This window comes from Myotis myotis, unplaced genomic scaffold, assembly GCF_014108235.1.
Source record: "Myotis myotis isolate mMyoMyo1 unplaced genomic scaffold, mMyoMyo1.p scaffold_m19_p_12, whole genome shotgun sequence".
In the NCBI taxonomy this organism is placed as follows: domain Eukaryota; kingdom Metazoa; phylum Chordata; class Mammalia; order Chiroptera; family Vespertilionidae; genus Myotis; species Myotis myotis.
In genome coordinates, this window is record NW_023416316.1 from 46,887,046 (window position 1) to 46,914,314 (window position 27,269).

At 41.3% G+C, this 27,269-nt stretch overlaps 1 protein-coding gene and 1 long non-coding RNA gene across 9 annotated transcripts in view; one reads left to right on the plus strand and one right to left on the minus strand.

Moving 5' to 3' along the window:
* LOC118667501 overlaps window positions 1-24,920 on the minus strand; it is a 47,444-nt gene extending 22,524 nt beyond the window's left edge. Inside the window, exon 1 of one of the 2 annotated variants that reach the window (XR_004971296.1) lies at window positions 24,016-24,920. This is a non-coding gene — a long non-coding RNA (uncharacterized LOC118667501). The remainder of the gene's footprint in view (window positions 1-24,015) is intronic. The other variant, XR_004971295.1, reaches the window with a different exon arrangement.
* A 15-nt stretch (window positions 24,921-24,935) lies between these two features.
* The window catches only part of SLC1A1 (solute carrier family 1 member 1), a 61,576-nt gene continuing 59,242 nt past the window's right edge, over window positions 24,936-27,269 (plus strand). For 6 of the 7 annotated variants that reach the window (XM_036331022.1, XM_036331017.1, XM_036331021.1 and 3 more), the window contains exon 1: window positions 24,936-25,184. In XM_036331022.1, the coding sequence (XP_036186915.1) occupies window positions 25,094-25,184 (91 nt within the window). In that variant the 5' untranslated portion in view covers window positions 24,936-25,093. The remainder of the gene's footprint in view (window positions 25,185-27,269) is intronic. The other variant, XM_036331018.1, reaches the window with a different exon arrangement.

Here is a 27,269-nt window from a genome sequence, read left to right on the forward strand (position 1 = left end):
TTCCCTTTTAATGTGCACAACTTTCATGCACTGGGCCACTAGTAGCTATATATAACCCCAGAAAGCACAACAGGAATGAAAGGGCAAAAAAAAAAAGAAGAAGAATTAAGCATCTTTTTCAGTATAAAGAGCCTGGATTGAGGAACAGACAGACTTGGGAATTAGGATTCTAGTTCTAAACCTAACTCTACGCCTAACCAAGTTACCTTGGGTAGATCATATCATTTCTCTGATTTCGTTGGGTGGATAAAGTTTAACATTCATTCTAACCTAACATTGTTGGATTTCTCCTGTCCTTTGTGCAATCATTTTCTTTAAAACTCTGTTCTTAATATCATCATGAAGTGAGGCACTCAAAGGTCATGTGTTCTTTATTCCTTTCTGGATTCTACAAATATATATTTATTAAGGAGATTGATTAAACCCTCTGACAGGTATAAAGCAGGTAATTAGTAAATGAAACAACATCATTCACCTTTGATGCCCTCTGTGACTTTGTTTCAAGTGGATTTTGGCACATACATTTTCAGGCCTTGTAATCACATAAGGTCATTGAACTGCAGAAACACCTGACCTGGCTGATGTGCCTAAACCTGTATGTCAACCTGTGAACCAGGAGGCCATGGTTCGATTCCCAATCAGGGCACAGGCCTGGGGTTGTGGGCTCGATACTAGTAAGGAGCCTGCAAGAGGCATCAGGTCAATGATTCTCTCTCACACTGATGTTTCTATCTCTCTCTTCCTTTCCCTCCCTTTCTGAAATCAATAAAAATATACTTCAAAAAATCCAAGGTTGGAGAAACCAAGATGGTGGCATAGGTAAACACCGGAAATTGCTGCCTCCCACAACAAATTCAAAAATACAACTAAAAGACAAAACGGACATCATCCAGAACCACAGGAAGGCTGGCTGAGTGGAAATCCTACAACTAGAAGGAAAGAGAAAAGCACACTGAGACTCAGAGGAGGTGCGGAAGTAAAGTGCAGAGGTACGGAGGCGCACGTGGAAATGGCTGGCAACTGAGGACACGGTTGTTGTTTACTATCGGTAGGGAGATACAAGCTCCCAAGTGCTCTGAACTCCAGTTCTGGGCGAATCTCTGGGGACCCAGACTCATACGGGGGAGAAACTGGACTGTCTGGCAGCGGGCAGAACTCGAGGGCATCTTTCTCTCAAAGGTGCTTGCAGCAATTACTGCGGGACACTGAGACCTGGGGCCTCTTAGGGCAGGGCTGAGGAGCAGCCATAGCTGTTTGCTCCACCATGTTGATTCCCTGAGACCACGCCCCAACCAAGCTGCTAGCAGAGGCTTTTGCATATACATGGTCTGGCCCTTTGCAATCTGAAATTACCTAACAAACTGCAGCTGGGGCAGAGACCCAGAACTTCCAAAAGAAGGCCCAAGACCCCACAGAAGCTTGCATTGCTTCATAGCTGGGCCTCATCTAGGCACCTCCAAATCCCAAACAAAGAAGAAGAATTTGCAGATCTCTCCATAGCTCCTGCTGGGTAGCCTCAGGAAGAAGCTAAATTAGCACCTCCTTAGAGATCCAAGAGCCAGTGTACCCAGTGGTCAGAGTGGGACCATCCAGATTACAATGCCTTAGATCCATAAGGGAAACACTCAGGGGGCAGACTCAGTTAGCACCAAAGCCCCACTGAAGCAAGTCTTGCCCCAGAAGGGTGTCTCCAGCACAGAAGTTCTCTCACTGATGACATAGCTGATTCTCACAGCCAATTGGCCTGGAGGTCAATTCCTCCCAGTGATACCTACAACAATCAAGGCTTAACTACAATAAGACTGTGCACAAAGCCCACAAAGGGGTGCACCAAGCATGTCCACCTCAGGTAATTGGGGAGGCTGAACCACTGGGCCCTATAGGACACCTAGCACACAAAGCCACTCTATCAACACAGGGAAGCCTAAAAAATGTGGAGACAAAGAAACAGGTCACAAATGGCAGAAATGAAGGAAAGCAAACCACTGGATATAGAGTTCAAAACCATGGTTATAAGGTTTTTCAAGAATTTTCTAGAAACCACCAATAAATTTCGTGAGACCCTCAAGAAATCTAGTGAGACCCTCGAGGTTATGGAAAAGGACCAACTAGAAATTAAGCATACACTGAATGAAATAAAGAATATTTTACAGAGTTCCAACAGCAGACTAGAGGATCGCAAGAATCAAGTCAAAGATTTGAAATACGAAGAAGCAAAAAAACCCAACCGGAAAAACAAAAAGAAAAATTAATCCAAAAATATGAAGATAGTGTAAGGAGCCTCTGGGACAACTTCAAGCGTACCAACATCCGAATATAGGGGTGCCAGAAGATGAGAGAGAGCAAGATATGAATACCTATTTGAAGAAATCATGACAGAAAACTTCCTCTACCTGGTGAAAGAAATAGACTTACAACTCCAGGAAGTGCAGAGAACCCCAAACAAAAGGAATCCAAAGACAACCACACCAAGACACATCATAATTAAAATGCCAAGAGCAAAAGACAAAGAGAGAATCTTAAAAGCAGCAAGAGAAAAACAGTCAGTTACCTACAAGGGAGTACCCATACGACTGTCAGCTGATTTCTCAACAGAAACTATGCAGGCCAGAAGGGAGTGGCAAGAAATATTCAAAGTGATGAATACTAAGAACCTACAACCAAGATTACTTTACCCAGCAAAGCTATCATTCAGAATTGAAGGTCAGATAAAGAGCTTCACAAATAAGAAAAAGCTAAAGGAGTTCAATATCACCAAACCAGTATTATATGAAATGCTGAAAGGTATCCTTTAAGAAGAGGAAGAAGAAGAAAAAGGTAAAGATACAAATTATGAACAACAAATACACATCTATCAACAAGTGAATCTAAAAATCAAGTGAATAAATAATCTGATGAACAGAATAAACTGGTGAATATAATAGAATCGGGGGCATAGAAAGGGAGTGGACTGATTATTCTCGGGGGGGAAGGGGTATGGGGGGTGCGGGAAGAGACTGGACAAAAATCGTACACCTATGGATGAGGACAGTGGGCGGGGGGGGGGGGCGGGGTAAGGGCAGAGGGTGGGGTGAGAACCGGGTGGAGGGGAGTTATGGGGGAAAAAAGAGGAACAACTGTAATAATCTGAACAATAAAGATTTAATTAAAAAAAATAAAATAAATCCAAGACCTGGATTCTGGCTCTCACTATAACTTCTTCTGTGTATATGTCCTTGGTGTACTTATTAGGACCCTGGTAGATACAAAAACTCAATGCACTTAAACACAAAAGTCCATAGACTCCACGGGAGGATTGAGCCACCAAACTTCAGGAGATCAGGAAAGCACCTGAGCACCAGGAGCTATCGGGGACTCAAGCTCAGCCAGCACCCATCTTTCCCCTGGTGTCTGCTCCACACAGCATGCTGGCTTTGGTCTCTCTTATTGCAGACTGGCTTTCTCTATTTGCTAGAAAACCTGGCCTTCCGCAGCTATAGATGTTACATTAATTCACTCGATCTGCTGTTGCTTTTGAGCCTGACTACACCATAGCCAGCATTCTCAGTGCTAGTAACATGGTTGTGACAAGGAAAATGTTGGCCCTTGGGGAACTCATGTTCTCATGGAGTGGAGAAAGTCACACAATAAACAAAAGTACAAATAGTACATCAGGTAGTGGTAATGGCTATGGAGAAAAAAGAGCCAGCATAAGGAGTTAAGAGTGCCAAGTGGCAGTAGTGGTATTAGTTATTTTATAAAAGTAGCCACAGAATGTCTTCTAATATTTGGTGATATTTGAACAAAGGAAGAAGTTAGGGAGAAAGTAACAAGAATATCTGGTGAGACCACAAACACAAAGATTTCTAAAGGGGAACATACTCATGACATGTTCAAGGACAAGCAAGGGGCCAGTGTGCTAGAGTAGAAGTGGGGGAAAGGAGAGTGCTAAGAGACAAGATCAGAAAGGTGACAATGACCAGACCATGTAGACTCAAGATAATTGTAAAAACTTGTGCTTCTACTCTGGGATGGAAAGTCATTGGGAAATATTGAGCTGAGAAGTGACAGGATCTGAGTTATGTCTCAGTAGAATCACTCTGGCTGATGAATGGAGATTAAACTGTAGGAGTGCAAAGTGAAGGCAGGGAGCATATTTAGGAGGCTATTTCTATAATCTAGATAAGAGACTATGTGGTAGACTTGGTGAGAAATGGTCATACACTGAATATCTTTTGAAGGTAGTCAACATTATATTCTGGAGTATTCTGGATGGAGGTAAAAGAGGAGAGAATCCAGATAGCCAAAAATAGAGAATAAAAGAGGTTTGAAGACTGAGCTCTGGAGCTCTCCAACATTTAGAGATTGGGAGCTGGGAACAAGCCTGTAAAGAAGGTTGAGAAGGAATGGCCAGCAAAGTAGAATGAGAAGTAAGAGAGACAGGTGTCCCAGAAGCCACCTGGAGAAAATGAATGAGGAGAAAGTGATCAACTCTGCTAAATACTGCTGAATGATGGAGAAAAATGTGGCCTGAGAATTGACCACTAGAGATATGGCCACAGGGAAGTCATAGGTGACCAGGACAAGAGCTGTTTTCAGTGGAATGCTAGAGACAGACAAATACTCTATAAGCTTATGCCAGTGAAGAGGTGAATTCTCAGTTCCAGTTTCTAAAATCCTAATGATAGACCCTGATTAACATAGCTCAGGTCGAGTACTCATCTTTAGGCCAATAAACCATGATTAAGGAAAAAGGTATTTTGATGGATCAGTGATAGACTGATCATCAGTGGGGGAATCTCAGGCTGTCATGTAAGAACATGGGCACTCCTGAAATAGGTGTGAATGGAGAAAGAAGACAGGAGGAGGAAGTCACCACTGATCTCCCCAACACTGGGTCTGTAACTTAATCTTTAATTATAAAATGGGGTTGAAAGTCCTAGTTTCACAGAAGTAGTGTCAAAAGCAGATCAAATAAGAGGATGTGGTAAATGAACTCTGCACATACTGTAACTTCTATACAAAATAATGGGTTACCAGTCATGGGTTTGATTCCTGGTCAAGGGCACATACCTGGGCTGCAGGTCTGATCACTAGTCCTGGTCCAGGCACATGCAGGAAGCAACCAATTGATGTGTCTCTCTTATCTCTCTTATCTCTCTCTCTCTCTCTCTCTCTCTCTCTCTCTCTCCCCCTCCCCTTTCCCTCCCTCTCCTTCCCTCCCTTCCTTCTACTCTCTCTAAAAATCAATGAAAAAATATCCTCAGGTGAGGATTAATATAAAAAATAAAACCAAATAAATATAATGGGTTACCATCATGGTTCCAAAATGAACGTGCACGCCCATGTGGCACTTCTCCAGGACACACTCCCTAGATGCACTGTGCCCCATTAAGATGCTGTACACACATATATTTAAAACAAGTAGCTGGATATTCTTGCTAAAACAAAATAATTATTTTTCCCAAGTTTAAACATTGGGGCTCCTAAGAAAATGCACTGTTAATATCTCTCAAAACAGAAAGTAGAAAAAGCCATCCCAAGAAGAACTTAAGGGAATAGCATAGGCTCAAAGTCAATTTTTTTAAAAAATCACTGGTAAGGAGGTAAAGGAAAGAAGCAAATAAAGACATCTCCACACACACACACACACACACACACACACACACACACACACACACACACTACATACAGTGGGGCCTTGACTTACGAGTGTCCCGTCCCCACTAATGAGTTTTTCGAGATATAAGCCTTCTCTCGGCTGATTTTTTGCTTTGAGTTGTGAGCTAAAATTCAGGTTACGAGCCAGCTTCAGATACCCACCGCTAGTTGGCGCAGCGAATGTCACAGTGAACTCCACATCAGCCCAGCATCACGTGTCTCACTCGTTCACTTTAAGATTTGACATACGAGTAATTTGAGTTATGAGTTCCTTCATGAAACGAATTAAACTCGTAAGTCAAAGCCCCACTGTATCTGCATACAGGGGGATTTGTCCTTGTTCTTTTTTTCTAGTTCTGACAAGGCATTTCAAACCTGATGTATTTTTAAAATATACGAGATCTTAAAGAGCCCTAACCCCAAATGGGCCTAATTAGTCCATGGCTGTATGTTAGGTGTTTAAGGATGATTATTAATCCTTTGATATGAAAAGGGCCCTATTTGAAGAAAGGTTTGAGAAAATTTTGTTCCTATCCTTAGAGAACTAAGAATTTTAAAGAACTATTAATACCAGTCTGACTTCTTCTCTGGGAACTGTACATGTCCCATCTTAATTTACCAAAGCAGGAATTCTCTGACAAGTCTCAGAACATGAATACATTACTCTTTTTTTGTGATATCCTCATCTTCTAAAATAAACCAAATAGAGATAAAAGATGTTGAATTTTGAAACCTCAGATATAATTTGAGTGAATATAAGATTGGACTTTGCCCTAACCGGTTTGGCTCAGTGGATAGAGCGTCAGCCTGCGGACTCAAGAGTCCCAGGTTCGATTCCGGTCAAGGGCATATACCTTGGTTGCGGGCACATCCCCAGTAGGGGGTATGCAGGAGGCAGCTTATCGATGTTTCTAACTCTCTATCCCTCTCCCTTTCTCTCTGTAAAAAATCAATAAAATATATTTTAAAAATAATAAATAAATAAATAAAATGGCCATACTACCCCAAACCATCTATAGATTCAATGCAATCTCTATCAAGATCCCAATGACATTTTTTACAGAAATAGAAAAAAAAATCCTAAAGTTAATATAAAACCACAAAGACCCTGAATGGCCAAAGTAATCCTGAGAAAGAAAAACATGGAGGCACCATGCTTCCTGGTTTCAAACTATATTACAAAGTCATAGTAATCAAAACAGCATGGTACTGGCATAAAACAGACACACAGATCAATGGAACAGAATTGAGAACCCAGAAATAAATGCATGCATATACGGTCATCTAAATATTTGACAACGAAACCAAGAATACTCAATCAAGAAAAGGTAGTTTCTTCAATAAATAGTGTTGGGAAAACTAATCAGTCACATGGGGGAAAAAAATGAAACTGGGCCACTATCTTACACCATTCACAAAAGTAACTCAAAATGCATTAAAGACTGAAATGTAAAACCTGAAACCATAAAACTCCTAAAAGAGAACATAGAGGAGAAAGCTCCTTGATATTGGTCTTGGCATATACTTAAAAGTTGCTTAGAAAACAGATCTTAAAAGTTCTCACCACACATAGAAAAATTATCACTATGTGAGGTAATGGATGTGTTAAATAACCTTATTGTGGTAATCATTTCACAATATATACATATGCAAATCATTACATTGTATACCTTAAACTTATATGATGTTATATGTCAATTATATCTCAATGAAACTGGAAAAGAGAGTACAATGTTCTCAAATTGGTATTGAAAGTAGTAAAAGGAATTTCATCTTTCTTGATTATGGAACGCCTCTCTATTCTTCTGCCAACTCTCACTCAATTTTAACAGTGAGTGACATCGATGTTATCAGTACTTGAATTCTTTGCTGCCCTTCCTTCCAGGCCCTCCCTCTGGAAAGTTACATATCCCTGATTCATTGACTTCAGCCTTGGTCATGTGACTTGTCAGCCATTGAAATATGAGAGAAAGTAATGTGTATACTTTTGGGGAGAGTTTTAGAAGTCATCACATGGTGCCATCTTCTCTTTTCTCTAAGCACACACAAGACCAGCAGGGTCCCAACTTGGACTACTCTCTGAGCGTGGGTCCTAAAACGAAGGTAAATTGAAGCTGAGCTAAAACAGACCCATGATGGACATAGAGCATGAACAAGAAATAAATGTGACGGATCCTGTTCAGGATACATTTGGTCCAAGTCCAAGTGCCAGCTGTCTGTCTCCCCTGCAGCAGGGGGCCTGAGTGAGCACCGCCTGCCTGGGTTTTATTCGTCTCTGACCCTCAGCCTCTCCGACAGAGCCTCTCGCGGGGGTGGGGGTAGGGAGAGGTTGGGGGTGGGGGGTCTGGAAAGAGCTTGGCTGGGGCAGAGCCTGGAGGGGGGGTGGACAGCCTGGGGGGGGGGCTGGGTGCTCCTAGGGAAGGGAGCACTGAATGCATGCCCCTCCACCACTTCTCGCCCACCCCTAGGGCTGGCACCTGGCCCTGCCCACATCTCTGGAAGGCTCCTGGCTCCGGAGGCCGGGTGGGGAAGAGCAGCCAGGGAGGGGTGGGAGCCACGGGCAGAGGAGGGACTCTGGAAAGAGTCAGGTCACAGGTCCCCCAAGGGCATTTTTCTGATGCTAATGATCCCACCCTAGCAGCCTGGCCTGAGGAAATCAATGGGAAAATATCCTCCGGTGAGGATTAAAGAATAATACTAATAAAAATAAGTAAAGTTCCAAAAAAAAAAAAAGAAAGAAAGAAAGAAATGTGCATTGTTATAAAGTTCTAAAACCTCAGGGATCATAACAACCTGACAGAATAAAGCTTTATAAATTATTTTACATATTATGTTTATATAATATAAGTATTATCATTGGTAAAATATAATAATACGATCTATAGATTTTCTGGGTTCCTAATTTTCTGGTAGAGTTCAAAAGAATGAAAACAGCAACAAGAGTATGCCAAATGAGTTGGAAAATTCATACTACAAACCAGTAGTGCTCGGATAATTTTTGTTGATGGAATGTTAGATTACATTGATTTTAGGTCAATAAAAGGACTGCCCAGGGTTGGAGGGGTCTTGTCATTTTATAAGAGAAACTCTCAGAGCATACCTACCAGACCAAGTCTACACAAAGTGTGGTCGGTGAACTTCTTTCACTAATCTTCAATTAGATAAACCAGAAATTAGGAAAATGTGTGTAGAAGCTCTGAATGCAATCTGACATTGCCAGCAATATCCAAGCTCAAGACTGGACAAGTTGTCTAGTTGAGCGAGGTAACAGACCTGAGTGTGTTGTTAGATTGGCATGGTGAGTCAAACGTGGCCCAAGCTGCATGCCAGGATTGGTCTGCCACAGGTCAGAGACAAAAAACAAAAAAAAGAAAGAAAGAATCCTATCCTTCACCACAGATAGTTTGAAAAGCGCTGATCTAGAACCTGCTTGACAGCCATCAAAAGAACCATTGCACTTAGCATAATAGGAAAACAGGACCTAAAACACACAGTAACACTATATGTAAAATTGAACTGTTTTCTTGGGAAAATCCATGTCTGTACTAACAACCTGCCTGACATTTTCTGTCCCACTGGAGATTTACAAAGGCAGACAGAAGTAATAACACTTCTTAATTCCCCTTTGTGTGTGGGGCACTGTACAGACAGTTCTCAGGTTACCAAATACTATGTTACAGAACACAATACATTTTTTCTCAGACGTAGTTTTACTAATGGTGGGGAGTACTCATGCCTATAAAAGTTGACTTAACCTAAGAAGATAAACTGTATAATTTTACCTCTAGAAGTCAAGACTGTACTAACCTGACTTCTGGGTCTCTAGAACGGAAATTAAAGTGACGGAGTGAGAACAAGGGGAAAGAGAGAAAATGTTAAACCACACTAAACTTTTGAGACTTGCCTTCCTTATGTCTCTTCTGCCTCTCCATGACTTCTCAACCAATTCTCTCTCCTCTTATGCTCCCTAGACTCCCAAAAGACACTACTCATCAAAGTTATTTAATCCCCTTCTCTTCAATGTAGGTAATCTCAGGTATTAAGGAAATAAGCATATTGGATTAATTTATAGTAAGGGATAGATGGCTAATAACCTCTTAATCCTCCTACATGTCTGTTTTTGTGGAGAACATGCTTATTTTAACTCAAATAACACTCAAAGGAAATATGCAAGGGAATTAAAAGAAAATGTTTGAGAAAATATATGAAATTATTCTAGGTCAAGAAAGCAGGATGACCCTGGCTGATTTGGCTCAGTGGATAGAGCGTTGGCCTGTGGACTGAGGGGTTTCGGGTTCAATTCTGGTCCAGAGCACATGCTGGGTTGCGGGCTCAACATGGGGGGCTGTGCAGGAGGCAGCCAATCAATGATTCTCTCTCATCATTGATGTTCCTATCTATCTCTCTCTCCTTTCCTCTCTGAAAAGTAATAAAAAGATATATTTTTAAAAGAAAGAAAGCAGGATGACTTTTGTCTGAGTTGCCTTCTCTCAATCACTTCCTGATTTTCGGTTTCCCCCCTTTTTCTACTTATTACATGAAATTCCCAATTGTTTTCATAGTGACTCTCAGGACTAGGAGCAGAGATGGTCATTGATGAAAAGGAATTGTCTGTTCATGATGTATATAAGTCAAGGACAGATTGAGTGAGAACTACACAAATACTGGAAGAGAAAATGTTTAAAACACTATAAATATTGAAAGCTGAAAGAGAGCTTGGAGATTATCTAAACTAGTATATCACAAAGTGTGGTACATGAAATACCTTTAGGTAGCATGCTGGCAAATCATTAAATTAAATGGAATCACTTAAGGAAGAAATCACTCCCTTTCAATTCTTTTCCAAGTTTTTAAAAATTATATCAAGGATAACAACTCAACTTATAAAGGCTTTAACACCTCTCTGTTGCTTAAGTTCATGAAGAGCAGGCTTAGGGCTCACAATCAATAGGCAATGGCCTCTTTGTAGCAATTAATAAAATTGTTTTTACTATTATTTATCTTTCCTATAATCTCAAAAAGTGGTATTGATTTTCCATTGGTGATCGTGACATTAAGTTTCTTTTAAGACACATTCACTTAGGAAAAAATAAGTTCAAAAAAATATTAGTAGTATAAGCGGTACGTAGATGGAGAAAAGAATTATGAAGGTGATATGCAGAATACTGAAGCTGGGGAAACACTGACATAGCCTGAATGAGCTTCACCTTGAATTTAAAATTGATGACATGTGGAAGAAAAAAAACTCAAACAAAATAAAACAGAAATGGTGTTAAGATCAAACACAAACCTGTCACCTGAAAGCAGTGTAGTTAATTCCTCTGGACACACCCAGCAGCCCAATGTAAAGAGATGTGGCCACAAGATGAGAGCTTACACACTTCAGTGACACACCTCTCAGGAACCTCAGTTTATATTTGTACATTCCGTCTCCAGCATTACCAGAATCAGGGTGTGTTTCTACCTCCTCCTCCTCCTTGGAGACAATCTTTGGGGATTTCCCACAGTATATTGCTCTTTCAGCACTTTTTTCTACTTGTGACCAGAAAGAGGATAACCCTATAAGAATAATACAGGAAATTTATGTATAGTATACATTTTTAGTCTAAATAATGATAATTAACAAGTCAGCACGACCTAGATTCATTCAGATATTATCAATAACCATGGGCATACAGTATACATTTATTCTGAGCCAGTATGTGAGAATTTTAAATTATTAATGTAAAATAGCTTTGTTTGAGCTCAACAAATGTTTATTAAACACTAAAATATATTCCAGAAATTGTGCTAGGTGTTGAAGAATCATGATAAAAAAGACTCAGTCCCTGCCTTCAAGGCATCCACAGTTGTACATATTAAATATGAGTCACCCTTTATTTATAAAATGTGTTACAATTCATAAAAGTTTTATGTTGAAATTACTTAATACTTAGAAAAACATCGTGATGTGAGATATTATTGTTATCCCCATTTTACATACAAGGAAACGAAAACTAGTCAAGTTGACTCGCCCAAGGTTATTAATAGCATATTAGTAAGCAACAGAGAAAAGTCTGAACCTGCGAATCCTGCCTCCAAATCAGTGCTCTGCCTGCAATACCGGCCTCCCAAAATTATTCCTCTCAGATTTCTGCTTCTGGCTGTAATGAAGTAGCATGTGTTCCTGCTGAGGACAACTTGAATAGCCAGAAAGAATGCAAAAATAAAATCTGTTTGAAGGCATTGTGTTTATTGGACATCATTAGAAAAATTGCCTTAGCAGCCAGGATTTTAGAGTACAAGATTACAGAGATGAAGAAGTGTCAAAATGTGGCCTACCAAACAGGAAAACAATGCAGAAAATCAATAAACCTAAAATCTGGTTCTAAGGGAGTGAAACTGATAAAATTCACAAGCTCCTACCCAGATGACTCATTAAGCAAAACATGAAGAGAAGATGCAAATTACCAATATCAGGAGAGAATGAAAGGACATCACTACAGACCTAAAAGACATTCAGGATAAAAGGGTATACTGTATTGTGAACAACTTTATGCCAATATATTGGACAACTTAGATGAAATGGATGCATTCATTGAAAGACACACATTATTGAAAACTGACTCAAGAAGAAATAGAAACCTGAGCAGACCATTAGCAATGAAAGAAATTGAATTCATGTTTAACAACTTCCACAAAGAAACTTCAGGCCCAGACAACTTCACTAGTGAATTCCATACAACCTTTAAGAAAGAAATACAGTGGGGCCTTGACTTACGAGTGTCCCGACTAACCAGTTTTTTGAGATACCAGCTGTCTCTCGGCCAATTTTTTGCATTGAGTTGATAGAGTAATTTGAGTTAATGAGCTCCTTAACCAGCTCCTTAATGAGCTCGATCTCGGAACGAATTAAACTCGTAAGTCAAGGCCCCACTGTAATACCAATCCTACACATACTTTTACAGAAAATAGAGAAGAAACACCAAATCATTTTATGAGGCCAGTATTTCCCTAATTCCAGAAGTAGACAAAGACATTAAAAGAAAATAGGCCGATAATGGGGGGGATGAGGACACATTTGTAATACCTTAACTAATAATTAAAAAAAAAAAAAAAGGCCGAAACCGGTCTGGCTCAGTGGATAGACCGTTGGCCTGTGGACTGAAGGGTCCCGGGTTTGATTCCGGTCAAGGGCATGTACCTTGGTTGCAGGCACATCCCCAGTAGGAGATGTGCAGGAAGCAGCTGATTGATGTTTCTCTCTCATCGATGTTTCTCTCTATCTCTCTCCCTTCCTCTCTGTAAAAAAATCAATAAAATATATTTTTTTAAAAAAGAAAAGAAAATAGAACATTCTTCCTCCTAACATACATGTGAAACGTAACAAGATATTATCAAATTTAATCAAAACATGTATATCTAATATATTGAATAATACATATCCAATGAAGATAATGCATCATGACCAATAGGGTTTATTCTGGGGATGCAGTTATATCATTAAAGACCCAAGTAGAGAGAAATCACACAGTAATATAAATAAGGAAAGTCTGATATAAAGAATTACTAATTCCATCAAGGGAGTAACTATAAAGATATAAGGAGAATGCTAAACAATACAACAGCCCTGAGGAAAGTACCCAAGGATGGAAAAACTTAGAAGAAAGCCCTCTCCCCAAGGCTGGAATAGAAGCCTAATTGGAGAAGATGTGGTTATAGCCCAATGGATTGTGAAAAGGTTTTTTGGGTTTCCCAGGTAAGAACTGGTCCACAGTTACCAGGCCAGTAAGAAACACCCTCCTATAGTTCAGGTAGGTCAAAGCTGGTACATGGGCATGAAGAGGGAGTCAGGAATCAGGGGCCCATCATCAGCAGGGCAGCACAAGCCCTGGGACATGAAGTGTCTGCATTGGGCCACAGCAGGAGCTAAAACAAGAACAAAAACATACTTTGAAAGTGAAAGTGAAACAAAGACATTTCCAGATAAACAAAGACAAAGATAATTCATTGCCATGAGACCAGCATAATTCATTGCCATGAGACCAACATAGCAAGAACTATTAAAAGGAATTCTTCAAGAAAAAGAAAAATGATCTCAGGCAGAAATACAGAATATAGGAAGAAATTAAGAGAACCAGAAAGGGTAAATATATGAGTAAACCTAAGTGAACATGGAATATATAAAAATAATACTAATATTAGTACTACTAATTCTGTCTTATGAGGTTTTATATTTATGTAAAATTAAAATGTATTACAACATAAACATAGAAAAGATAGAGTTCATATATTCCAAGGTCTTATTATTATGTGAGAAGTACTAATTTATATTAAACACTAATAACTCAAGAATGATTGTTTGAATGCAGTCATCTCCAGTGTAACCTCGAAAGGCATAAAGAATGTATGACCAACAAGTTGATTGGAATGGTAAAAATAGTTGATTAGGCCAAAAGGAAACAATAAGAGCAAAAAAAGAGCATAAAATGGCGGGGGCGGGGGGACAGTTGGGGGAAACCAGGTTGGCAAGGGGGGCAGTTAGGGGTGATCAGGCGGGCAGGCAGGTGAGCAGTTAGGAGCCAGCGGTCCCAGATTGTGAGAGGGATGTCCCACTGCCGGCAGTGGGACATCCCCCAAGGGGTCCTGAATTGGAGAGCGTGCAGGCTCGGCTGGGGGGACCCCCCTCACACACACGAATTTCCTGCACCAGGCCTCTAGTTGTAAATAATGCTGCAATGAACAGAGGGGTGCATATATTCTTTTGAATTAATGTTTTGGGTTTCTTTAAATACATACCCAGAAGTGGAATCACTGGTTCATAAGGCAGTTCCATTTTCAATTTTTTGAGGTAACACCATACTGCTTTCCACAGTGGCTGTACCAATCTGCATTCCTACCAACAGTGCATGAGAGTTTCCTTTTCTCCATATCCTCGCCAAAACTTATTTGATTTATTGATTATAGCAATTCTCTTTTTTTAAAATAGTTTTTATTGATTTCAGAGAGGAAAGGAGAGATGGAAACATCAATGATGAGAGAGAATCATTGATTGGCTGCCTTCTGCACACCCACTACTGGGGATTGAGCCCTCAAACCTGGCATGTGACCCCTGACTGGGAATCAAACTGTGACCTCCCAGTTCATAGGTCCACAGTCAACCACTGAGCTGCACCAGCCAGGCAATTCATATATATACATATTCTTTTTTTTTTCCAGAGAGAGGAAGAGAGGGAGAGAGACAGTGACCTCCTCCTGGTTCATGGGTCAATGCTCAAGCAATGAGCCACACCAGTGGGACAATGATAGCAATTCTGACAGGTGTGAGATGGTATCTCACTTTGGTTTTATTTTGCATTTCTCTAACAATTAATGACCTTTGAGCATTTTTTTCACATCTATTGTATGTCCTCTTTGGAGAAGTGTCTATTCAGGAAAACTAAGATTTTTCAGACTGATAATGAACTCAAAGCCAGCTGTTTTCTGCTTTTAAGAAACATACTTCAAATAAGAAGGTCAGAGAGGTCTGTAAAAGTATGGAAAATTATATATCATGAAAATACTAATTAAAATAAAGGTGGTATAACTTTACTAATATTAGAAAAGGAGACTTTTCGATAGAAAGCATTACTAAAGATTAAGATATTTCATAAAAGTAATTGTGTCCTCTTCACCTTTCTGTAAGTCTGTAAGACTAAGTATATCTAATGACTCTAGCCTGGCACCCCCTAAAGGTGTCTCAGGAGATGGAGATTAAATGAAAATTCTCTGATTGTGCTGCTTTATATTTTTGACTGAACTATGTAAATGTTTCATATACTTTTAAAATTATTAAAAATTTAAAAACCAATTTTTAAAATTTGAAAACAAATGGAAACCTGTAGCCCCAACTGTATATCAAACTGATAGCATAACCACAGGGGGGAAAATATTTCAAGTGACTTTTAAAACAGTAATTTGACTGTGTATCCCTCAGGGGCTATTCCCTGGGGATAGAAGAACGACAAAGAAATCTTAAGCTACATTCAGTGGCCTTATTATTGGAAGTAATATTGACATTGCTTTTTAAACTATAATATATACATTTAAGAATAGGAAATAAATACTTGAATCGATGTCTTTAAGAACCAAGATTTTCAAAGTAAAGAGAAAAATTATACAAAATAAATCAAAGAAGTCTAATCAAAACTCTATAATCTGACATTTGAACTGGTTCACATTCATTAGGATGGCTACTATTAAAACAAAGAGAAAATAGCAAGAGTTGATAAGAATGTGGTGAAATTGGAACCCTATTCATTGCTGTGAAAATGGAAAACAATGTGGCTATTCTTCAAAATATTAAACAAAGAATTACCCAGCAATTTCACTTCCAGGTATAGACACAAAATCAATAAGGGCAGGGACTTGAACAGATATTTGTAATCCATTTGCATTGCAACATTATTCACAATAGCCAAAAGGTGGAAACAATCCAAATGTTCATCAGTGGATGAGTGGATAAACAAAATGTGCTATATACATACAATAGGATATTATTCAGTCTCAAGAACATTATGCTAAATGGAAAATAACCTGCCACAAAAAGGCAAACATTTGAAGATACAGAAAGTAGAATGGTGGTTGCCAGGAACTGGAGAAAAAAAAAATGGAGTGGGATTTAATGTTTAATGGGTACAGGTTTCAATTTAGGAAGATGAAAAAGTCCTAGCCACGGATAATGTTGATGGTTGCTACAATGCGAATGTATGTAATGCCACAAAACCATACATTTAAAAATGGTTAAAATGGTAAAATATTTTATGGATATTTTACCATAATTAAAAATTTTGAATAGATAATATTAGTATGAACTCATCATTTCTTTGTCTATTACTATGAACCATGTATTTCTGAGTGTTGCCCACTAAAATGGCCTCGCATCATTGACAACCTAGTGGCAGTGAGTCTCCCCATCAGCAAGGCTGTATTTTCCAAATATTATTTTCAGCTAAAAGGAACCTGGACCCTTTGAAGAAGTAGCTGGTTATAGTTCTAAGGCAAGAAATTTCGTGGGACACCTTGCTGATCCAAAAAATAAGGACACTATTGAAGACAAATGGTCCTATCAAAAGAACATAGAAGCCAAAATGAAGGGGCAGCCATTACCAAATATGGAACAATCTGAGCAAGGAAAAGCATCGTGACTATAATTGATTGAAACATATTAATCCATCCAAAACACATATAAATCCACATGTCCATAATAATGCTAATAAAAAACAAGAACACAAAATTTCATCAGTCACCATTGGAGGTTGCTAGTACACCATATTCATTATCAAGAAAACCAAGAAAGAAAAAAATTAAGCATGGATCCTGCCTTTTCTGTACAAACTCTATTTCAGGGTAACCAAATAGTTGATGAGGTTAAAAAAAAAAATCTTTTTATACAAGAATTCCAGCAAATATGTTCAGAAGGAATGATAGAATTAGGATGGATTAAATAAAATGGTCTTAAGCAACCATCGCCAACAGATGCCAAAAACATATTCGAAAGGTTGATGGTGAATTTATCACAGATGAATCAGGCTGACTATATCAGAATTCACTGTTCAAGTTTATCATTGCTAAATATCAAACCTCTAGTTCTAACCACCAGCTTAGAGAAAACAGTGGGGGTAGAGAACTCATTAGTTGCTACTGTGAAGAAGCACTCAGCCAAATCCGAATGTGAGGAATTTTGTAGGACAAAAGATCTCGCCCCTTTAACAAGCAATGAGATGAGGAGTATCTGTCTTAGAATAAAAGAAAAATTTTTTTTTAATTAACAACCCATTGTAGTGTGGACTTATTTGGATCCCGGTGTCCAGAGCATTATCCTCTGTGTTCCTGGTTGCAACTTGCCCTGCAGTATTTGTGGTTGAAATCTGCAGCTGTGAAGATGTATTCTGTCCTTACTCTTGGCCTCCCTTGGAGCTGAGGGGCATTTACTCACATACTCGGTCTCACCTCAGCTACTACTAGCAACAAATGAGTCTCTTCATTAAGCCAGTTTACATGGGTTCCCCCAGACTCTAAGGATGGTCACTTCATCCTGCTATAACCATTCCATGGCCTTTGGCTCAGCATCCCTGCCATGAGGAACCAGGTGGTTAGGAAGTGAAATCTCAGAGCCTCTCTCTGCCTGAGCACACTGCCCTGCCACATTTGCATGGATGCCTGGGAAGGAACAGCCTGGGAGGCAGCCTCCCAATGGGAGGTAGGAGACAGAGATTCCCCCTCTTTTCTCTTACACCCCCTTCCTGGAAGAAGCCTGGAGAGAGAAAACAGGACCAATATTGCTCTCCTCCTCTCCCTTCCTTCTTCCTTAACCAGAAAGTGGTGAGTTTTACTTCTAATTCCCTGATGTCTTCATCTCCTGCTGCAACAGAGTGACAAGTAGAGGATATTTTTCCTCCACTACAGGAGAATTCTGTGTGACGGGTCTTCCATGCTGGGATTTTGATATTCTAATAGGGAGATGCAGGTGTGGTAGGCAGTTAGACAGATATGAGCAGAGCAAAGACAATGGGTCAAGTACAGAAGGTCACCAGGGCAGAAAGCCCTGGGTGTCTAGCAAAGGACAATTGTGGCTCCTTTTCCCCAGGGTCCTTTCCTACCCTAGCATATCTCTGGTCATGTGGTTTAGACCTCCTGACCTTTCCTCTATTGAGTTAATATCTAGGCCTTATGTTGTATTTCAGCTCTAGGTCCAGAAAAGCAGCAAAACCAGATAAGCAACACCATGGCTGCCCTCAGGACCATCTACATTGAATAATGACCCTCTCCTCCGGTGCTGACCAATCAATCAGTGGAGACCTAGACCCTGAAGAGACACACCTGGAAAGCTGCTGAATATTCTATTAAGATCTTCCCTGGGGCCTCTCCTAAAATATTCACCCTTAAAACCCTTAGGACAGAGTACCCAGTGCACTCTCCCTCCTGGGAGCATGGCCATGTCTTTCCCTCTCTCCACCCCCTCCCTCACTTCTAAGCTCCACCAGCCCTTCCTTTACCTCTATAACTTGTTTCCTAAGCCCATTTCTTCTTCGAATTACTTCTTCTACCTCTGTGATTTTCCAAGTAAATGTTCTCTTATTGTTTGAGCCTTGACTCTGAATTCTTTCCTAGCCAAACTCAAGTACCATATGGAGGTTGCTGACCTCACTGGTCTAACACCTGGTGTGTTCTTGCTGCCCCCAACAAAGGAATATGGAACATTCTTTCTCACGATAATAGTCTTTCCTGTACATAATCTTGGATAGCATGCAAAAGTGGAATGTTAGTACTTTTTTTTTTAAATTCCTTCTGTAACAAATCCTAATTCTCTCAATCTTTAGCCAATCCACTTTACTGGACAGTAAGGTTGTTTCCAACTGAGCTGGGATGAACAGTCCTTTGATATTTTTTTGTATGGATTTCTAGAGGTAGAATGGTTGAGTTAAAGAATATAAACACTTCTGATGGAAAATGTTACAAATTGTCTAATTATCCTCAGACAAGTCGTAGCATTTTCTAGGACTACCAGCAGAGTGTGACACTACCCACTTCTCCATACCTTCTCTAAGTTTACAACTTATCCTGTTAAAATTATAAATGTTATAATTATGAATTTTAAAATATTTTATGTTAAACTATCTTTACTCAGTTGGTGAACAAATATTAGTTTAAATTGTTATTTTGGCCCTAACCGGTTTGGCTCAGTGGATAGAGCATCGGCCTGCGGACTGAAGGGTCCCAGGTTTGATTCCAGTCAAGGGCATGTACCTTGGTTGTGGGCACATCCCCAGTAGGGGGTGTGCAGGAGGCAGCTTATTGATGTTTCTCTCTCATCGATGTTTCTAACTCTCTATCCCTCTCCCTTCCTCTCTGTAAAAAATCAATAAAATATATTTTAAAAATTGTTATTTTGTTGATTACTAATGACACTGAAAGTTTTTTCATATATTTCAAATATGTATTGACCATTTGTGTTTATTACTCCAGTCTAAATAGCATCTTCAGATGAGGAAACTGAGGTGCTGAGAGGTAAAATGACTGTGTAAGCACACACAGATTCTATGAAGAAGATAACTTTTTTCATGTTCTAAAATGAAATGGGATTGTTCTTCAGTTTGTCAGAGTGAGCAATAAAGCCTATGGAGCAAAGTTCTGTTTAATCCAAGAGTTGAAGGACATCTAATATATAAGTCTCTTCAGAACAAATCATTGTTATAAAATATTGCTTGAAGAATTATTATGAAGGTTTAATGAGTTAGAGTTCCTTTATTCTTTAATTTCAGTCTCAGATAAATTAAATCCAGAACAAGATTGGGAGATAAAGAAGAGACTGTTAAAAAGAGTGTCTGAATATGTTGACAGCATCCGTCTTACCATCCATTGGTCATGAATGGCTACACAGTGGTAGATGCTGAAGGAGACTCTGGTACCCCCTGTCCTCCTTCTCCCCATTATTACATCATGAGGACAAAGCAGCCAACTGAATATGTTTTATGATGGTAGAATGCAACCAGCAAACTATTTCTAGCAATGAACAGAAGCTGATACCTGGTTTTTTGTTTCTGAATGTCTTTTTTTCATTTCTATCGCAATGGATATGTAAAACCAGGCTGTTACCTGCTGCTTTAACTTTGTGTGGCAAAGTCAAAGATTTCTTTCTGTAATAACTAACAACATACTTCATGAGTCAACAATAAAAAAAAGAATAACAATAAAGGAAATGCCAGAGTTACTGAAATGTTTTTTAAAAACTTAAAAAAGCACACTGGCCAAATGTAATCTAGTTAAGAACTGACCAAAGGTGTACTTCAGCAAGAGGAAGGAATTTGAGGGACCTGGAAAATGGAGATGTTAATATTCTTTTGGGGGTGAGGGGGGGGCTCCTAAAATTCTTTCTATTTGACTTTAAATTCATATCCCAGGAGAGTGAAGTTTTTGTTCCAGGATCTGAGTGTTCAAGTTCCCTCAGGAAAAGGGAAATGCCTCTGAATACATGTCCAGTTTGAGATCATTTGTGTTCATGACTATCCCAGGCCAAGAAAGTAAAAGAATTAAATTTAAGCACTAGGGGTTTCTACTCTACCCCCTCCCCAAAGTGATGCTTCCTATACCATTTCTCATTTTAAGTAAATAAATCATACAGAATTAGGTGCCAATAGCAGCAATGAAGACAGAAATTTGAGAGTTCAATCACTGACCCTATGAAATGCATGCAGTTTCCAGGGGAGCTCAGCATGTTAGGACATCTTAGTTGTGGATGGCTGGGTTCTTGAAGGTCTTGCATAAAGTAAAATTCACATAACTCAAGAGTAATTTTCCCATAACAATTCTGTATTTGTTCCTTATGTAAGAGGTAGAAGTTTTAAGGCATGGATTGCTGCATTTAGCTTGCGGCAGACTACCTAGTCCAATCCTTGCTCCTCCTCTGACTAATGAAGAGAACTTAAGCAAGTTAATCTCTTTTTGCCTTTGATTCCTGTTAAGCAAAGATGATGATAATACACAAGATCTCATTTGATTGATTCTTCAAACAGCCCCATGAGGTAGCAATAGTCCCTACCTCATTAAGTTGTTGTGGGAACCCTAATGAGTTAGTATGTGTAGAGTGGTTTAAAAAGATGCCTAACACATAAGTGCATTAGAACTATTTGCTTATTAATTATTACCAGCTAAAGAGGAACAGCCATGTAGCAATAGCATAAATGCAGTTTATAATTCACTTGGCCCACCCACTTTGAACTTTTTAGATTCTTTTCATTTAGGAGATTTCCATTATTTCAAAAGGAGTATATATATATATTTAGACTTTATCTTTTTATGTTGCACTATTTTAAATTTGTATAATTTAAATAAGCAACAAACAGATGTGTACTATATGGGCTTTAGGCATGAATGTGCAATAGATTTAGGGTTCATTGCAATTCTAAAGGGCAATTACTATTGATCAATATACAAGTGTTCTTGTGCTTCTGAAGTGGTTCAGGATATATACACAAAAGGCAGGCAACAAGAGAGAGAGTTGACTTAAAGTAAAACTAGTGATAATAATTTTTGTGTTCTAGGCACTGGTCTAAGTCCTTTTAAAATATATACATATATTTAATTTTATTGATTTTTTTAGAGAGAGGACGAGGGAGAATGAGAGAACGCGAGAGCAAGAGCGAGAGCGAGAGCGAGAGGGAGAGGGAGAGGTAGAGAAACGTCAATTGGTTGCCTCCTGTACCCACCTCACCAGGGATTAAACCTATAACCTGGATATGTGCCCTGACTGAGAATTGAACCCACTACCTTTTGAGTGCCGGGGTCCAACCCCAGCAGGTCCAGGGGTCCCCGAAGACGTAGACAGAGTCGGCGAAGAAGGAAGGACACGGAGACAGTGTTCAGTTGATCAGCAGCCTAGCCAGGATCTCTAGCCAGGATCTCCAGCCAAGTTCTGGTCTGGATCTCCAGAGAGGTTCTGCTTCAGATCTCCAGCCAGGTTCTGTGTCCATGTTCTCTTGCTAGGTTCTCCAGCCAGGTTCTGTAGCCATGTTCCCTCGCTAGGTTTTCCAGTCAGGTTCTGCCCAGGTTCTCCAGCCAGGTTCAGTTACCAGGTTCTAGTCAGGTTCTCTTGCCAATTTCTGTAGTCAGGTTCAGTCCAGGATCTTTTGCCATGTTCTCCCCAGCAAAGTTCTTCTGTCTCTAGAGAACGTTCTGTGTAGGTTCTGTGCCTCCTGGTTCTGTCTTCTTAGTTCTGTGTTCTAAGCTCTGTATTCTAAGTTCTGACTCTTGCTGTCTTATTACATCTGTATTTATACCAGTTGATTCAATCCTATCAATCTCTATTACAAAGGTTAGGGTGTTTCTTATCTCCATTCCAGGGAGTAAAGATTATGTAGCTTAAGCATGATTGTTCGTAGTTAAAGTGATTAATTACCCACCTGGCACTTAGTTAAGAGGTTTTATTCCCTCCCTAACTTCAGGGGAAAATCCCTACCTGGGGAAACAACCTTTCTCAGAGACCTTGGTTAAAACACATAGTGCCAAGAAGGTGAGCAAACATATTAAGAACAGTATGCCATATATGCCAGGTCCCTTGAAACAGCAAGCATGGACCGGCTCCCGGCATTTGAGGTGTGTGACAACATTCCAACCAATTGAGTCACATGAGCCAGGGGTAGTCTAAGTATTTTATACACATTGTATTCAATTCTTACAATACCCCCATTTTAAAGATATAGAAACTGAGACAAAATATTTAAGCAACTTGACCAGGTCACCCAGCTGGTAAGTAGTGGTGCTAAGATTTAAACCTAAATATTCTACTCCCAAAACTGAGATGTAATTTTCTTACTATACCTCAAAAGGTTGTGATGTAAAAAGTTCATTTTAGTTTCTTCCACTTTTTTCTCTCTTCAGGATTTGTTTACTTCTTTAAAAAAATAATTCTTTATTCTTGAAAGTGTTACATATGTCCCCTTTCCCCCCATTGGGATCTGTTTACTTCTTAAATACTGCCATTACAATTGTAATAGGCATTCATATGCTAAATAAACATTTTTGAAAATACAGAAAGATAGAAAGCAAAAAGAATCAATAATGATATTATCGCTCAAAGATGACCATTGTTAAATTTTTGGTGCATTTCCTTCTAGACTTTTTTCTAAGTTCGTGGTTTTGTTTTACATGTTTGCTTTATATACTTGTGATCAAATTGTATATATAATTTTAATCTTCCTTTTTCCCTTCATAATACTGTAACATGTGCTTTAGAAAGTTCATAAAGTTCCTTATGAATTTCAGAGGCTGCATAATGTACCATCGCATGACAGTTCCATAATATACTTACTATTCCTTTCATGTTGGACATCTGAGCACTTCCAGCTTTTTTACTCTGGGATGAAAATCTATGTCCCCTCTTTCTTAATTTCCTTTTTTTGACATTTCTTCATATCTTCCTTAGCATACAATGACCTTGCTATCCCTCTACCCTTCCTTCTCTCAAAATTTACTTTCTGGAAAGGAGCTGGTAAGCTCATTCATACTAAAGTGTAGTATATGGTTTGTGAAGCTTAGTTTATTATCTCTTCAAAGATAGCTGTATCAATTTAAGCCAAAAGAATGAAGCTCTTATTGTGAGGTTTTAGTTATCAAAAAATCTAGCTGGGGAGATCCTCCAACCTCCCCAATCAGAGAGTAGACTCCACAATAGCAAAAAGGTTCAGGGCTTACTTCATGTTAGTGAATCTGAAGAGAAGGCGGCTAGAGCTGTGAAGGTGGAGATGTGGTGAGAGGAGGGAAAGAGTCTGTGTAAGCAACGGTGGAAAACTGGATAGAAGAATGGAAGAGAATTAGAAAATTCACTCAGCAGTACAGAGTAAATTTGGTACCACTTACCTAGTTTCTCCAACTCTGTTTGCCTTTCCAATCCGTTTGGCCTTAGGGAGGGGCCCGCCCACTCCTCAGAACCGCTGGGTCGGGATCTCGGTCTTAATCACTCTGCCAAGACTCACAGTTTGGGGGCCTTTGTCAGCCACAGAACCAATCGCAAGGAGCAAAAGTGAGGTTCTAAGAGGGCCCATTCCAAGCCCTGGGTCCACAGATGATCTCGTTGGACCTTCACCTCCCCGCCACTCAAAAGGAGAGTTAATAATACCTGAGGCGGAGGGGGCGAGGTGGTTAAAGTCCTCACATGAAAGTTCAGGTCTCTTTCTTTCCCTCCTCCTAGAGGCTGCGTGGAAAAGCAAAGGGGTCCCAAGGCAGAACTCAGTTTCCCCGCGACTCCTCCTGCCCAGAAGGGCACCACGTTCTCCAGTGATGTGCTGATAATGGCTGGTGTGAAGAAAGGGGACCAGAAGGGGTGTGCAGGGTAAAGGCCAAACCAAAGGGGTCAGTGGCTCCTCCGTTCTGGATTACGGACAGGAGGAAACCCTAAATGCGAAAACTTAGCCTGACCATCTAAAAAAAAAAAAAAAGAAAAAGAAAAGAAAAGGCGAGACATTCCGGGAGAAGGCGGGGCGGGGCGCAGGTTCCGGAGCAGCAGCCTCGGGCGCGCAGGGCGTGCTCCCAGGCTTGTTCCACCGGCACCGCGGGCGCCACACACGCACCACCCGCCTCCCTGCTCTCCCGCTCCTCCCTCCTTTCTCGCTGGTTGGCACGCGGGCCGCACAGCGCCGCGGCGGCAGGAGGAGCCGGGCGCGCCCGCCACGCACATTCCCCGAGCGAAAGGCGCGGCGCGCAATCTCAGGTGGCGGCGGCGGCGGCGGTGACAGCGTCAGTGACAGCGGCGGCGGCAGCAGGCAGCGCACACCCTCTCCCCGACGCCGCCGCGTCCCGCCTCCACTGCGCCTTGGAACCCCGGCGGCCTCCCGGCCCCCGGCCCCCGGCCCCCAGCCCCCAGCCGGCCCCGACGCGCACCACCGAGCACCGCGCACTATAGCGGCCGCCGCCGCGGCTCCAAGCCCTACCGCCCGCCATGAAGAAACTGGCGAGGAAGGGATGCGACCACAAGCGCTTCCTGAAGAATAACTGGCTGCTGCTCTCCACCGTCGCCGCGGTGGTGCTAGGTGAGCGGCGCGGCGGGTGGGCGACGCGCGCACCCTCACGCGCTCCAGCGCCCAGGCCGCGTGCGGGGCGGGCGGGCGGGTGCGAGGGTGGGCCAGGCGTTGCACACCCAGTGCCCGGGTCGCTCGGCGCCTTCTCGGCCTCGGACCCCACGCGGGAGCTTGCCTCGCCCAGGGTGTTGTTTTGTGCATGTGAAGAACAAAGCTCATCGGGGATTCCATTTGGGTGCCCCAGGAGCTGAGCTACCGGGTCCTGCTTTACCCAAAACGATCAAACGGGTTTGGAAAGGGAAGCAAGTAGCTCTGGGTTCTTCCCGAGTGGAAGCAAACATAGTGTGTGTGTGTGTGTGTGTGTGTGTGTGTGTGTGTGTGTGTGTTTAATGGTATCTGCTCCCCAATTTTTGGTCTGAACCACGCTGCCCGGACAGAGATGTGGATTACAGTTCTCCTTTGACTGGAAGAGGCACCTTAGCCTGGGACGGCCAGGGCGTAGGGTGGGGAATGTTGCCCTTGCTTCCCAGGGGGCAGGGTCTGGAAAGGCGCCTTCCCAGGCAGCGGGCATGAACTGCCGGCACCCAAGCTCTGAAAACCTGACACATTCGTGCCAAATGCAGGGGTGATGGGAGTGGGAAGAAGAGATCCAGCAGAACTCAGTTTTCCTCCTTCCCCAACCTGCTAATGTTGTAGACATGGGCTCCCTGAACTTCCTTACTCTCCACACTGTTCTTCTATTGAAAATAATTTTCAAGTCATATTTGCTTGTTTTTCAACAAAAACGTATTTAAGTGATTCACTCCTGACAGATCGCTGCACTGGGTGGATGTCTGAGCCATTGCTCAGAGGTGTGAGTGGTTCCTGTTTGGATTCTGGATTTCTGCCAGGTTGTCTGTTTTACAATCTGGGCTCTGGGATGCTCCTCTTTGAGTCGGAGCCATGTCTGTCTCCTTTACTCTGTGAGTTTACACAGGTGAGGACACACAGGAGGTGAGACTCCTTCTAAGTCCCCACCTTCCATTTGGAAACAGAAGCTGGGACCCGCCAGCTGGCATGGTTCAGTAGATGAGCGTCAACCTGTGAACCAGGAGGTCTTGGTTTGATTCCTGGTCCGAGTGCATGCTCGCACCCCCGCCCCCCACCACCCCGGCCCCCGTCTGCAGCTGCTACTTCTGCATCTCAGAATCGTTGGTGTTGCCTGCTCTCTCACTTAACCCCCCAGATTTGCTCCTCCAGAAACTTGTGCAAAGTAAAGTCAGGTTTCTAGTAAATAAGTAGCGTTCTCTAATTGTCTTAGCAGAGGCCATTTGTGGGAGGAAAGCAGAGAAGTAGAGAACCAAGTCTTGACCACTTAGCTCTACTGTATCTCCCCCTAGAAGGGTCAAGTGGCTTAGGGTGGTTTTAGGGAAGATTTCTTTCCCCACCCTGTTCAAATTACACATGTCACAAAGAAAGTGATTAGATTTCCCTGCGGCCAAATAGATGAGATGATCTTGATTGTTTTCCTGTCTCTGTTTAAGGACAGTTTTCAAGGGTAATCCTACCCTGACATTTCCCTCCCAATTCCCTGTGGAAGTGGAATCCTGCTTTTCCTGGAATGGGGTTCTCCAGAGAGACTCACTCGCCTGTTAACCATGTGTTGCTGACTTGGAAAGGATTTTGAGCAGTTGTCCCCTGGCCTTTAGAACGTGTTGCATAGGTACATCTTTGGAGTCAAGAAGGATGACATGCCTATTTTGCAAACCTGGCATTTGGTCCTGATGGTCATTTTCCCTCCAGTTTTAATGTGGGTGAGCCCAGGAGCTTGATTCAGAAAGGAAAACCCCCACATAAAAATTGTGAGGGCCCAGCTGAAGTATTCCTAGACGTTTGCCCCTCTAGGAGCAACACAGGGGAGTCCCCTAGTGTTTCTGCTCCTGGTCGGAGAAGTGTCAAGCCTGGCTACCCCCAGTGTACCCATCCATCACAGGCACTTTCCGAGATCCTCCTTTTTCCCTCTTTCTTCAGAGCACTGGGCCTGTGTGGAAATTATTAGTATATCTGTTTGTGTTGTCTCATTAGTTTAACCAGAAGTGAAATTCCAGCCCACTTGTA